The sequence below is a fragment of the Nicotiana sylvestris genome, chromosome 2, assembly GCF_000393655.2.
Source record: "Nicotiana sylvestris chromosome 2, ASM39365v2, whole genome shotgun sequence".
Taxonomy (NCBI): Eukaryota; Viridiplantae; Streptophyta; class Magnoliopsida; order Solanales; family Solanaceae; genus Nicotiana; species Nicotiana sylvestris.
Window position 1 is genome coordinate 41155731 of NC_091058.1, and position 15503 is coordinate 41171233.

At 32.8% G+C, this 15503-nt stretch overlaps 1 protein-coding gene across 1 annotated transcript; it reads right to left on the bottom strand.

The window, feature by feature from the left end:
* Nucleotides 1-1427: 1427 nt before the first annotated feature.
* On the bottom strand, nucleotides 1428-5403 carry LOC104225762 (uncharacterized). Its single transcript, XM_009777630.2, has 5 exons — nucleotides 5209-5403; nucleotides 3655-3794; nucleotides 2573-3227; nucleotides 2075-2217; nucleotides 1428-1820 (listed from the first exon to the last, which is right to left on the bottom strand). Exons 2-5 carry the CDS (start codon nucleotides 3742-3744, stop codon nucleotides 1638-1640), a joined length of 1071 nt encoding a protein of 356 aa, XP_009775932.1. The 5' UTR covers nucleotides 3745-3794; nucleotides 5209-5403; the 3' UTR covers nucleotides 1428-1637.
* Between the last annotated feature and the right edge of the window lie 10100 nt (nucleotides 5404-15503).

Sequence of the window (15503 nt, forward strand, 5' to 3'; positions counted from 1 at the left end):
ACAACATCATACCTTATTGATAATCAATTTTATTTCTCTAAAGTAGTATAATTGGCTCTTTTAGAGTTTTCAATTAATTTTGTACTACTACATATTCATCAACATCCATATGGTGAATATCTCTTTCAAGGAGAAAGTTATATCATTATGGTGTTGGTCAAAATCATTATAGGCAAGATATGTTGCTTCTATTACTTTTCCCCTGTAATAATCACATTTTCATAATATTTTGGCATAATCACAATAGGTACGTGATCAATGACCATGCATACCATAATAATGAAATTATTTCTTATTTCATATCAAACCTATTTCTAGAGGTGAGTGTGGTATATTTACTATCACTAGCACATTCATATTCTTTCAAGAATGAATATGTATTCGTAAATCACATGCTGTTAAATTCACATCATCAATGGACCATAATCATTTATACGTGCTTTATAAAATCTCGTGTCAAATCAATGACGAATATTACTTTCATAAAGTGAATGATTGTTTTCAGAATCCTTATTGTTCTCATCACCATAATGTTGACGATTATAATTTTATCTATTGCCATGTTTATATCCATTGATACATTCATAGTAATAATTTTGTCTTCTTTCATTCTCTTAAGGGAATGAGAATGAAGCAAATTCAATGAGACGGATTTCCAATTCTTTGCCCCCGACCATACATGAATTTGATGATGGCAAGACATAGAAATTTTACCACTTTGGGTGGTTAGAATTTCTTACAAACTCCATTAGAGTTACAATCAAAATTTATTGTCTTTGCTTGTATTTAAAATCAAATTATAGAATGTCAAGAATTTAAAAGAGAAAAATAAAGTAAAATACTTACTTTAAATCCAGAATTTAATCACGAAGGAAGTTCATGGAACAATTAACAATCATTATGCTCAATCCCAAGGCTTCTACTGAATTGGTTAGTCTCGTGCTGATAATGTGTTACAAAACAATAAAAGAAGAAGAAGAGTGTTACAGAGAAAAGGAGGAAAAGAAAATTCTTATTGATTTGAGATGATTTACAATGGAATAGAACCCCTCTATTTATAGAGAAAAAGTGACTTAGCCACCAAGTAAAATCCATACAATCTCTCTAAAATATAGAGATTCACCTTAAATAAAATTCTATTTATAACCGTTCTTTCTTTTTTTGTTCTATTTTCAATTAGAATGCTCGCGGAAACACTAAAAAGTAGTATTTTTTTTTTCATATACTTAACCTTAGTGACACGTTTGATTAAGACTTTTCTTCTGCTAGTAGATATCAAAACAGTCTAATAATGAAGTTATATGGTACAACATTAAATTCACTGGATTGAATAATTTATTGATCAAGTAACATTTTTCACGTAAAATATGAAGAGTATGTTCCATTCCTTATCACAATGACTCAAAATTTACCATAACTAACAGATATAATAACTCAGGCCAAAATTACTACTAATAAATAAATAAATAAAAAAGCATCCATCTCCAAAACTGTAGTCAATGAGAAATCTGAAAAGAAAAGAAAAGGCAGATTAATCTTGGTTAAGAGTTACCAGAGCTTCGTTCGGAGCTTATTTACTAAATCTCTGTAAACTGTTACTGAAGTTACATTTGAAGCTTATTTATCTGGATGATTGTCTAGATTATCTCCCAATCTGAGTCGCAAAAGACTTCTTCTGACAATTCAAGCTTCTGAATTGGAGAATATTTTGGCTTACTCTCTGTATTTGATTGCTCTGATTCTACACTGAGATCCTCATAAATGGCTGTGTCGTTGTTTCTCTGATTTCCAGGTTTTACTTCTAGCTTTGTCATGTTTTTCTGAAAGCAAAACATAGGTCAAACTCAAAAAAAATCAAAAGAAAGCCAGCCACTATACATCCAATGTTTCATATCCAATGAGCCCCAATCACATTCTCAACCTTGATCTCCAACCAGAAAAATGAATAAATGGCTACACATACAAAGAAATAAGACAAGAAGAAAGTTGACAGGAAGAAGCCCAAACAGATTAGTGAAAAATGAAAAGTGAAATTTCAGGCAAAAAGATAAACTCGGAGGAAAGGAGGGAAGACCTTGTGAGAGATATGAGCTCCATAGAATTCTGAGCACGAAGACAAATCATCCTTATCCACCAGAACACAGTTTCCATCAAATTCCAGTTCAGGGACAGTGCCGATGCCTGGTTTATTTACATGATGATCAACAGACTCTCCTCCTGCATTGTTTATCCATTAGAAAAATAAAACCAAAAGGAGATACAGAAGATCAACAATTTTCTCAACCTTACAAGTTCGTTTTAGGCATGTGAAGCCAGGAATGTGAACTCTAGTTAAGTGTTAAGTCGTCGGCTTAAGCCCCATTAATAGATCCCCTTTTACCTCCCCTACCTTCCATCCACCGAAATAGGCTATTGGATCAAATGAGAAAATCAATTTTCAACACAAACAGCAAAAAGAAGTCAAAAGCAAGAGGAAGTTCCACTGAACACATTGGAGACAGCTTGAATGCTGACTGTTTCACTGACTCCAAATGAGTCAATCGAATAGCAGAGCTAAGACAAAAAAGCATACCATTTGATATTTCTGGAAGTTCTGCACAAGAATTTATTTCATCAAAATCGGGAAAAGCAGAGTCTTGTGATTCAGTAGAGTTAGGTGAACAAGTTAAAGATGGGACATTCGACATGTCAGCTTTAAGATATGTGAAATCTATGGTTTTCCCCACTTGCATAGAAGGGTCAGATTCTTGGCATTTGACTGATGCGATTATCGAAGATTTAGCATGACCTTCAACTCCGTTATCACCCTCATAAGGTAGTGATGTCATGTTTAAAGTTCTCTCAGTAAAAGCAACTACTCCTGAACTTTTACCAGAAGAGAATGCCTTTTCCGAATTATCCTCAACAGACATCTTCATCACCATATCTGCTTGTGGCTGAAGTGAAAAATCAATATGCACTCCTTCAGCAGTATCCGCAGGGAACACGATGGAGGACGAGTTTGAATGGGAAAGTTCCTTCTTATTATCTTCTTCCACAATGATGTTTGACAGCTCAGAAGCTAGAAGCTGTTTCTTTATATTTTCTTCTGAAGATAAATTACTGGTCTCGTCTTCCTTGGCATCTGACAAAGATGCAGGGAATATTTCTTGAATAAACTCTGAACAAAATTGTTTCAGATTTGCACCAGCTATCTGCAATTGGCTTTCGACATAATCTAGTTGTTCCTGCCAACACACAATTAATCAACTATTCTAAAGCATATCAAGGAACATCAAACGTAGGCAGAAAACCTAATTTCACTTTCCAGAACTCAGAAAAAAACCTAGAGGTTCATAGTTTTTACATGATACGTCAATTAATAACAGCTGCAGCTACCCTATTCCATAGATCTGTTATTATTACAGGAAGAGAAGACATATAAAAAAACCAAAGAGCTGGTAATTTGGATGAAATATATGCCTGTGTATTTTGTGGATGTATGTTTATGAGAGCACCAATTATAATGTCCTACAACATGAAGCGCTCTGGGATTCAAATTTGATAACAAGCAAAGGAAAAAAGAAAACAACAAACAAGAAGGAAAGCTAAAACAATTAACAGCCAAAGAAAGAAAATGGCACTTGAGATATATGGTAAGCCGACTAATGATACCTGAGATCTGGCGTCAACTTCCGAACACAGATTTTCCAACTTAGCCCCAACCTTTTCGATCCAGGCTATGCCTTTACTTGTGAAGTTCATTACGAACGTAAATAGTTTAACTTAGAATAGCTGGTACACAAACACAATTCCTGCTCAAAGATGCCAAAAAGAACTCCAATCTTCAACAACAAGCATGAATAATTGTGATATAACGGATGCAAAATAAGACAACTCTTTGTATAATTGAACCACACTGAGAACATGCTAAGCAACTTTCATATGAATCAGAAGTGCATGTGTGGATGAATAAAGTGCTTGGTGTGTTTCCACGCCCCAAGGCACAAACCAGTTAATAGAGAAACAGAAAGTTAGCAATGTGGTGTTGGATTACATTTCAGTTTCAATTTTCTGTCACTAACATGTAGTTGCATTTGAAAGAAAAAAAAAGACGCAACTCTTAGTTCCTCAAAACAAAAGAAGAATTGAAAGATGAGAATCATCTGATATTGGAAAATAAATTCAAGATATGTGAATGCAAGCAAAGGATACAGAGTATAATTTCAAACAGCTGACACCATTATTAAGGTGAATTTATGTGTACTGTGTTTGACAAATGTCCACCAAATAACATAAGTGATCCAACAAAAAAGAATGTTTTTTCCTTCTTCAAATGTTCACTCCTTAGATATACAGCAGGACTTGAGTCTAATTCAGTATAACGTGAGTCTTCTTCTCCATTTATCCAGACTCCCTTGTATGTTTTTCTGTTTTTGAGTCTTTTCTTTTTGTTGGTATTTACTCTTTGTTGAATGCAGTTTCTTATACATAAAAAATTGTTTTTTAATTAATGTGATCACACGTTTTCGTTACCACAAGGCAATGTGTGGCATCAAAGTTAGATTTTTCGTAAACTAGTTTAATAATCTACAATAACATATGGAAAGCATTTTGATTAAAAAAACACACACATCAATTCCTTGAAAAACATGTGCATTGAGACGAATTAAAACATCCCTGGGAAACTCCATAAACAGAATTACGCTATAAAGATTGAATTAGTCCGCAGTCCCCACAGAACAACACGTTTCGAGCAAAATACCTGAAAATCTTATGTGACATTCAGAAGTATGATTAAAGCTTGCAAAAGGCCAAATGGAACTTTAACCCAATTCAATAAACACTTAGAAGAACTTACACTCCCAAAACAAAACACCAAGTACAGATAAAATTGGAACAACAGGATTCTCAATGTTGATCACGAATTAGAGGAAAGAAACAAAACACATCTTAGGCCCTTACCAAGTTTTCTTTTTTCACTTCATGCAACTAATGAAATCCCAAAAAGTTTCTATTTTTACCCAATACATCAAAATTAAACAAATTGTTTCTGACTTTCCCAAATTAGCAATTAATTTAGCACGAACGAAACAGTATACAAGTACTTAAGAGTCATAATAATTCTCTCAAAACAATGATAAAAGTGTCAAATATTCAGTTAAAGGGCAGATGATTAACAACAAAAACAAACTGATCATCATTCTTGAATTAACGTTCATAACTTACAAGTTGGAGACAGGAAACTCTTTCGGGCAAAAGTAAAAGTTTATAGAGAAAACCCAAATAACCTTAAGGACAATAGATTCATATAAAAGGGTGGATACATAATAATGAGAGAAGAAAGGAAGTAAGAAACTGAAGCAAATTGGGAGAGTAAAGAAGAGGAAGTGGTTCAGTAGCCTAATAGGAGTAGGAAGTCATGCAGTAGAAATCTAGTAGGTGCAGGAGTATTCTGTTTCCATGCTCCTAGTTTGTGTGGTTCAACCTTGTACGAAAAGTACGAGGTGAGAGGGCCCGCAGTCTATGGGTCCTACAATTCCAATTTTTACTCACAAATAATACTAGTAATTAACTTTGGAAAAAGAAAAAAAGTAAAAAAACTAAACTTAGTTAGACTTAGATTTGGTTGAAAATTAAAAAAGAATTTTTGAAGTTGTGTTGAAAAATAACCTTTGGAAGTTGAAGTTGTGTTGGAACATGTATTTTGTTTGGAAAAAAAAATTGAAATTTTGTGAGTGGAAGAAAAATTCTCATCCACAACTGCCTTAAGCCAGTTTTGAGAACTAATAAACTTTTTTCGAATATTCCATGAACAAATAATGTTATCAATTTTTTTTTAAAAAGAAATAAACAAAATCTATGGCCAAATGAAAGCTTAGACTCCTATCCTTCTTTTTTGAAAACTGAAAATTCCCGAGGGTCTTGAATTTTCAAATATCTTTTGGAAACAAATTGTTCTCTTGTGCATGAGTATTTGCTTTGAAAATTGGTTAGGGTCAATGACAACCAATAATATAAAGTCAAATTTTAATAAATTATTTTAAATATATTTAATTTAATTTATTTATGTTTTAATTTAAATGAAAGTTCGAGAGAAAATGTAAGAAAAAATAAAAAAGAATAGATAATTCAAGATATTTATATGACCTTGGTGAATGACAAAATAAATAGATGATTATGAAGAATGAAAAGGAAAAAAAAGAACTTGATTATATAAGTCAAATTTGAAAGAATTGAACACCATAATTTTTTTATCCCGTCAGTTACACGCTTAATTATATTCTCTACCTAAAACATGCATAAAACCAATATAATTTTTGGGGAACGTCTAAAATTTTTAACTTTTTGGAGTAAAAGAATAAAGGCGTTTGAATATTCACTCAATGAAATGTTATAGCAAGTATAAATTTGCACTAAAAAGATAAAAGAGAAAAAAAATAAATAGGAAATTAAGCCACTTCATACTTACAAATCTCCCCCCCCTCGCCCCCCCCCCCCCCCCAGTACCAGATGCAAGTAAATCTATTTCTATCTTCGTAAAGCCCAAATTTTACGTCTCACAAGAGATAGGAACAAAGAGTGGAAGAAATCTTTGTATATAAATTAAAACAAAAACTAATTCATATTTAATTAACCAATCAAAGTAATTATAATTCAATATTTTTGACCAAATTCGGTCGGAAAAATACTTTTATATAAATTAAAATATTAATTTAATAATATTTGTGTGCGTAAATAATAATGAGGTTTTAAATAAAAAATATTTAATATATATATATATATATAGCTTATGTTATATCGAATATAGCTTATATACTATACACTTAGTATAATATAATGGCTATTTAGTATTTAGTATAGGGATGCACAGGCCCAACCCCAATGGTTATTTAGTATTTGGGGTTTTGACACAGTTACTCACAAAAACGAAATTATTTATCCTTGTCTACCCATTTGTTTTTCTACCCATAAACTAATTACATTTCCTATCCATAGTAGTTTTTGTAGGGAATTTTTTCTTTATTCTCCAATTCTTTTTTATTTCTATGCTTCTTTTCTTCTTCTTTTTCTTTTTTCTTTTCTTTTCTGCTTTTCTTTTTTCTAGTTTTCTTCTTATTTTTTTCTTTTTTTCCTTTTCTAACTTATTTAAATTTTTTTATATTGCCTTTTTCTTCATAATCTAATTTTATTTACCGTTTTTACTATTTTTTATTATTGTTTTTTATACAATAAGAAATATTTAGTAAATATTTTTCACATTTTTTAAAATATAACTAGTACAATATACCTTTTATTTTATTTTTCTTTCTCTTTTTTTTAATTTAATTATTAAACTGAAATAATATCAGTTGTCACTTGATCTAATATTTTAAGTATCACATTGACTGCTATTGAGCACCATAAATTACATAATCAGATTTTAAGAATCAACACGTGATTGCCATGCAAACCTTGATCTCCTTCCCTATAAATATCAGTACACACTCTACCATTAGCAGTAATACAACCAGTTATAGAGCAAGAAAACATAATCTACGTCAACCAAATCTCTATATATACTCGTTAGAATAAAAATGATAATAAAATATTTAAAAATAGAACAAAAGTATAAGTAGCGAAAAATACTTCTAGTACCATGTGATACCAATATGGTATATATGTATACCAACAAAGCATATGATTTCTCTAGAATATTGCTACAACTATCTGCGACTATACTACTCTACCAAAACATTAAAGGACCCAATAAAAGTATGAGAAAATTACATGCTCGTATTGCAAGATAAATATTCACAAAACAACTTGTTCATTTCGTATACTAAGAGGGTATATAGTTGTATGGGGCCGTTCCAACAATTGCCTATAACTATAAAAACTATTAATACACATAATTTATGTCCATCGGCACACAAAAAATCTAGCATTATTGCAACTCATGTTGATATAAATAATTTCATAATACAATTCACTTAAAATGCAGCTAAAACAACCAAAACAATGTTCAAACTACCATATGATACCAATATGGCATATAACTATACCAACATGGTATACCTTTTTACTAGTTAATTTTCGGCAACTATATAACTATACTACTATTACATAACACACATGCATAAAGAGAAAAAAAATAGGGTATCACATATTAATATAATAAGGTATTTCAAGATATTGTACTATATTACTATTATTAAAAGAAAATCAAATATTGTACCAATTAAATGCAGTTAACACAACCAAAAAATAATTCAACTAGCATATGATACCAATATAGTATATAGCTATACTAATAGGGTATATAGTTGAAATGAATTGTATACTAAAATGGTATATTTGTATACTATTTGGGTATACAATACAGTATATTGTTACAATATAGCTATATACCCCTACAACATATTATATACCGTAGCAGTATACTATTAAGTAACTGTGTTCTTCTTCTATTTTCAGTGAAAATATTCGATCTTAATCATCTCAAATCAACTTCAAATATGATCAAACAGTATGAATTTCTAGAAGATACTATGAGCAATATTTAATAACACCCACTTTGAATAAAATAAGAAATCTTCAAAAACAAAAATTGAGTTTCAAGCCCACAATGGTGGATATTCAAACACACATAAAAATTCAGATTTGGGAAGCTACACGAAGGTACTTTAAGCAATATTTTATAGCACCCACATCAAATCAAACAATAAATCTTCAAAATAAAATTTCCGTTTTAGAAGCTTCAAGCTCAACAATGGTGGGTCTTCATACACACAAAAATCATAAGGAAAGCTTGGGTTGAACATCTTAATGAAGATCGATCTATTGAAGATTCAAACCTAAAAGTTTAAACTCATACACATAAAGTTCCAATTTTTTTCTTCAGATCTAAATTTGGATCCACTACTTTGTAATATTTCTCTATTGGATAAAGGATAAGACTCACTGAAAGCTTTTTCCTACTTAACTTTCTTGCTAATGATATATGGAAGAGAGAATTTAAGAATAAAAGGAATTGCTTATTGGAAGTATATGAGAATTAATGTTGTAAAAGGAAGAAAGAGAAAATAGGAAGAAAAACAGGGGGACATATAAGAAAACTTTAAACTTTAAAATTACGAGAAACAGTGAAAGGGAGGCCGGGTAATTAATATAGGTGGGGTAGGTAGATACTGTAACTATTTTCAAAATGGGTAAAAGCCAGTAAATATTTTATTTTTTGTGGGTATAAAGTGTAGTTTCCTCTTAGTATTTAGTATCTTGGTTCTCAAATAATGCAATCTCCAGTTTTACAATAATATCTTTAAGAAAAAAAGATTTTCCAAAGCATTTATCGTTACTACTTTGCTAAATTCATTTTTTAAAACAAATGTAACAATTGTAGCATGTAAAATATAAGTGTAACCAAATTAAGCCTATTAAATCTTACTTAAAGAACCTTAAAACTCAAGAAAAAAGGTATGAATAGGTTAGCAAAATACCAACTTATCAGTTCGCTCCCAAAATTAAGACTTTATGTTCGTTCCTTTTCCACTGATAAATTTACTGGGAAGTACTGCAGGATGGGATATTGGCATGGAATAATGGGAACACCAACTATTTTGGATGTTATTGAGAGGACACACCAATCATGTAATATCACTGGTCATTGGAGACAATAGACTATATTGTGGTTCCATGGATAATTCAGTAAGGGTAAGTTGGTTGGGGTGCAATATGGATTAGCAGATAATATTTTTTTTTTTTCTATTTCCTCTTGGTCTGTAGAGAAAGCTAGAATTTTAGGATTCTGCATTTTGACCTAGATTATGCAGTTGCTACATTTTTGTTCAGTGCTGTTGCTATTATGTCTTCAGTTATATGGAACTTTTCGGTGTCTACAGATCTTGACAGTTCATACAAGTGTTGTTATGTCTGTTTTGTGTTGGGGGATCAGTTTCTTTTATCACGTTGATTGGACAAAATATAGTTTTATGCTTGTTCTTTTGTTTGAATTTTCGCTCTCTTAAGCTTATCCCCAATTATGTGTTGATTTGATTGTGCTTGTTTTTATAGGCTTGGGCTGCTAATGAGAGTGGGAACTTGGAAATAAAAGGGAGCGAAAGGCTATGAAGCTTGCCATGAGTCATAGGGGGGTTATTTCAATGTCATGCTGCTTTTCGGTATAATCACTTGTCAATTTGGTTACACTCTTTTCTGGCTTGACCGACACACAAAAGAAGTAGAGAGCTACAACAATACATGCCTATAAAAACACCAAAGAGGAAAAGGAGCAAATTATTTGGCATCAACAACTAATGAAGGAGTAAACCTTTTTTCTCTGATTTCAGTAATTAGTTTCATTTTAAAGTTTAGTTTTGTTTCTTGTTTATGCCTCTATGACTATCCGTTGTATTATGAGAGTGATCGATGAGTTTCGGATAGTTAGTAGTTTATATTAATTGAGGTAACTATATTATTTCGTTCCCTTTTACTAGTTTGGTCAATCATTGCTACTGTTTATTTGTTTGATTTCAATTAGTTTATGTGTTGATGTTGTTTTGGTATAAGCTAAATTGACTGGTTTGATAGCCATGTTGTTGCATCCCAAATTGATACTCCACTAATGGTATTGCTTCTAATTGGTAGTAGTTCATAATGAGGATTGTTTTGGTTGTTTTAAGCTCTAGTTGGTAGTATTTTGTTATTGAAACCAACCGGAAATCTCATTTTTTTGCCCAGAAATTCAATTTTTTGACCGACTTCGATCGGAAATTTCAAATAAATTTTCCAAATTTTTTAAATTTCCGATCGAATTCGGTCGGAAATTACGAATTTATATTTTTTTTTAAAATAAATTAAGAATTTATTACAATTTATAACTAATTATTTAATTAGATAAAATCATTATTTTTTAAAATTTCCAACCGAATTCTGTCGGAATTTGAAAATTAAAAAAATAAAAAATTTAATAGTTTTTAACCGATTTCGGTCGAAAATTTGAAAATTAAAAAAAATATTAATAATTTCCAACCGATTTTGGTCGGAAATAAAAGTTTGATAAACCGTCAACGCTTTGAAATTTTCGATTGATTTCGCTAGGTACACATTTGCGACCATCGTTTTCCGACCAATTAAAATCAGCCGGAATTCGGTCGGAAATAGCGGACGGAATTACACTATTTTTTAGTAGTGAATTAATGAATAATGGAATTGGTCATTGCTATGATATATTTAAAATTATGGAACAACTACTCGATGTCACTTTTCAAATCACCTAACCATCCTTGAGTTGGGCTGAAGGAAGAGAGTATACTTTTTAACATAATCAGAACGAACCAACAAACTCTTGTTATTTGGTTTATATCACTCCTTTTTTTTCCCGGTTTGACTCGGATTATAAGTTTGTTGTGGTTTATCGGTTTTCTTTGCACACCCATGTATTGGTCAAAATCTGACCACTGCCATCAAGCTGACCAACGTCCCGGCCTAGCGGCTAGGCGGCGAAAGATGACATAACCCATTCCACATCAAGCATTCTCGATACCCGTCGAGCCAGAAGAAACGATGTCTAGAGGATGACCAAGACATACATAATGTAAGAGCACCAGACCAAGTACATAGCAAAGGTCCCATGACTATATATAGTAAGGAAAAACCTTCGGTTAAGAAGAGGATGAGGCTTCTCCCTCTCTCATTACTTCCCTCCTCTACAATCCTCCCAAAAAACAAAAGGAAGAATTAGCAATCTTCAAAGGAAGATATGTAAAACAACCTCCCCCATTGATTAATGAGAGACACAATGAAAGTTTCAATAAGATTGATTGTATCTATTTCATCTTATATACTATTTATTCTGTTAGCTCATTGGTCTGGAATTTATTATATTTAACTAAGATTTGTCCTTCATTTTCTTTGATTGATTTGTCCAAAAATGGTTCCGATATCTTTTGAGTCAAACAATTTGGCGCTGTCTGTGGGGATTTCTTAGTGAAATTCCCTAGTCTCTTCCAGATCAAAGACAAGAAACACAATTACCCACCGAAAAGAGCGCTAAGGAAAAACCCAATCCACGCGGGACAAAGGCGCAACATAGAAAGGGAAGGAGAGCCGAGTAAAGTCACCGAGTTTAGAAATCCTCGCCCCATCAACCATCAAAATGCCAAACAAAACGAGCAACGTTACAAACTTGCTCTCATTCACCAGTCCAACAGATGAGGGTAAGGAAAATATCATTTTCACTCACCTTCTGCTCTTTGCTCAAGCAGGAACACAAATGTCGCGCGGGCTGTTGATACCCAATTTTTTTCTATATATTTTTCATATGCAAAATACTTTCAAAATAGCATATGTATGCATATATAATCATGTCCAAGTGTTTCATTATTTTTCCAATTTTTTAAAAGATTGTTAAATCAATTTATCGCCTTATTTTATCAGAAAAAACAATAATTATTTTCCAAATTATCATTTTTTTGTAACTCCTTTATTGTATTCTCATACTTATATCAAAATATAGCTAATGTAAGTTTTGCATATTTTTTACAAATTTATTGAGTATTTTAAAATTAAATTGCACATAATTGCAATTTTAGCCTATTTTAAGATTTAATTGCGTTTATAATTACAAAATTGATCCCAGTATTTTTAATTTAACATTTGTGTATTAGTAATTAATTTAGTTCCTTCAATTTGTTTCCAGAAATTATCTTGCTATTTTGTATAAAAGTAAAGAGGGAAAAGTGGTTATTTAATACTAGCCCTACCTATTTAAATTTTAGTCCAAATCGACCCCCAAATTAACCCCAATTTCCATTTCAAATGGACCAGCCCAATTCCTAAACTACCCGCCCTGATCCAATTATGTTCAACCCGCCCGACCCCCTATTAAATCCAGGCCGTTGATCAAAACGATCAACAACCACAATCCCTCTTTTTCTTTTTTAATCCACCAATGCCCCTTAACCCTAAATCATTTCACCTAACCAGTCTCCTCCGAAATCATCCCCTCTCTCAAAAACACTCTCGAACCTTCTCTAACCCTAGCCGCCTCCCATCACTTCTACCTTGAAACCCACCGGGATCCATGGCTTCTCAGGCTATGGAAGTCTTATACCCACCTCCTCTTACTCCCACGCGCCTGATACCTGAAGATTCGAGGCCTAACCATGAAGGGTTGAACATAGACCTCTGTCGATTGGAGGTTCCAGGGTCATCTCCGGCCTTGCTCCGGCGTACCAAGGTTATCTGAGCCTGTTTCTGACCTCTCCGACTCAAATCGATGGCCTTTCAAAGCCTTTCTCATTTCTAGGGTTCTTCTGAAGCCCTAACCTTTCGAGGTTTTTCTCCAATTTCTTTAGATCCGTTGTGTATCTGTGCTCTCTTTGAGTTTTCAAACGATTTCCCTAACTTTTCTTTTGAAAATTACTTTTTTAAAAAAATCTTTCTTTCCGATCTAGGGTTTTCTGAAAAAATGTTTAAGTATTTCTCTGACTTTCTTTCCCTTTTCTTTTGTGTATTTGTCTCTACTGTGCTCCTATATTTTTTATCTACCACGTTCTCGTATGTTCTCCTACTGTGTTCTGTTCTTGCATGTTTTTCTACTGAGTTTTATACTCCATTCTTGTATGTTCTTTTATTACTGTGTTTTATATACTCCATGCTTGTATGTTCTTCCACCATAATTTTCATACTATGTTCTCATATGCTTTTCTATTATGTTATTGTATTTTTCTTCTACTGTGTTCCACCATATTTCTCCTACTGTACTTTCCTGCTAAGTTCTTAAGCTTCCTTACTTTCCTTTTGCTAAGCCCTGTTTAAGTTTCTTCTGAAAAACTTCTTAAGCATGTTCAATGTTCCTATCAGTGTTTCTCCTCTATTTTTGCTTTGAGTGCTTCTACTGTGTTCTGCCTGTTACCTTGATATCATGCTTTCTCATGAGTTTTGCTATTGATAGAAGCATGCAAGAGGTTTCAGTTCTTCTCTGAAACCTTTGAGCCTGCTTCGACCACTTGTCTTCTCATCTCTGCACTTGATTCAATGCGAAAACCCTACAATTTGGGGGTTCTGCCAGGTTTGATCATATATTTGATTAAACTAGGGTTTTATTTTAGAACCCCTAACTCTTCGAGTCTTTGAATTGAGTTTGGACTTCTTTGTTTTTATATGATTCTGACCTTTTTACTAAAACTCTTCTACACTGGTTTTTCCTATTGATTTTACAGTGACATGAAAGTTTTCTTTCATACTTAACATGCTCACATGCTCTTTATATATGATGAATTTCCCTCTAAATGGTTTTCAAATTTGCAATTAGTTCAAGCTTCCTTCTGAATATAGCCTGATTGATTTCTTTCTATTGTTTACTGATTTTCTCTGTGACGCGACCTAAGTAAAACCCTTCTTCATCTTTTCTGACTTGGTTCATTCATACAAAATCTCAGACCCTTTTGATTTACTGGTTGTTAACTGATCTTCTTACCTTATTTGCACAAACCGTGTGTTTTAAAACCATGTCCTTAAATAACTTTTATGTATTCACCCCTAATTGCCTACTTTGCACAAAGTGTTTGATTAATTTCTTTCCTTAATTGGTTTATACCCGTTTGAATCTGAATCCCTTAATTAAGGGAGGTCTTGTGTGATTGATTGACAATCAATTCTTCAAATATTTTCTTACCTTGTTTCCTCATGACTTTTACACTATAAAAGGCACGACCTTTCTTCACAAACGGACACTTCACAATTCACAATCTCTTTTGAATTCTCACTCTCACATAATAGAATTCTTCCTTTTTGTCTGGATTCTGACTTTCACAAGACTACTGCTTTTCCCTGTTTGTTTCTTTGAAACTGGTATGTCCTAATTTTACTTCAGCATCACCACAATATGTTTACTTATAGCTTTCTGCATCTATGTCTACTTTACTACTTCTGCAGAGTTAAATACTTAAACTAGCATGTTGATTTCCTTTTGCTTGTTTCTGCTATGAATCCCTGTTCCTTATTTCCCTTTATGTGCTTTGAGTTACAGTTTAAAATAGGGCAATATGCAAGTTATTGTCTATGGTTTGAACTTGATCCCTTAGGGGATCCTAACCTCTAAACAATGTGTTCCAGTAGGCTTATGGGTGTGCCAACATCTCCCATTGTTGGGTTATGCCCACTAACCTGCTTTTTACCTCTTGCAACTCCCCATTCCCTATATCCTTATGTGTACTGTTTCCCTTCCCCTTTCCCCCTTTCAGAATTCTGCACTTGCACTCTCTCTTAGTTCCTAAGTTCTGCCCTCTCTTGTGAGCTTTGCCTTGGGACCTTGAGTTTCCTCTGAACTTGGACACCTGAGGGTTGGCCCTTCCACACTGCATTTTGGCTTAATATGGCGATACATTTGGATGTAAGAACTGCCCGAAGTTCTTATGAAACTCTTAGGGAACTCTGACACACCCAAGTGGTAAAAAGGCTTTGAAACATGATCTTTGGAGTTGGTTTACTTCATACTTCAGACAGGAAATTTGAATCAAGCTCTCCTTGGTTGTAATTTT

Coding starts and splice junctions, on each gene's coding strand:
- LOC104225762 (XM_009777630.2), bottom strand. CDS start 3,744: ATGAACTTCACAAGTAAAGGCATAGCCTGGATCGAAAAGGTTGGGGCT. Junction 3,228..3,654: donor AAGTTGACGCCAGATCTCAG/GTATCATTAGTC, acceptor GTGTGTTGGCAG/GAACAACTAGATTATGTCGA. Junction 1,821..2,074: donor GAGCTCATATCTCTCACAAG/GTCTTCCCTCCT, acceptor TTTTGCTTTCAG/AAAAACATGACAAAGCTAGA.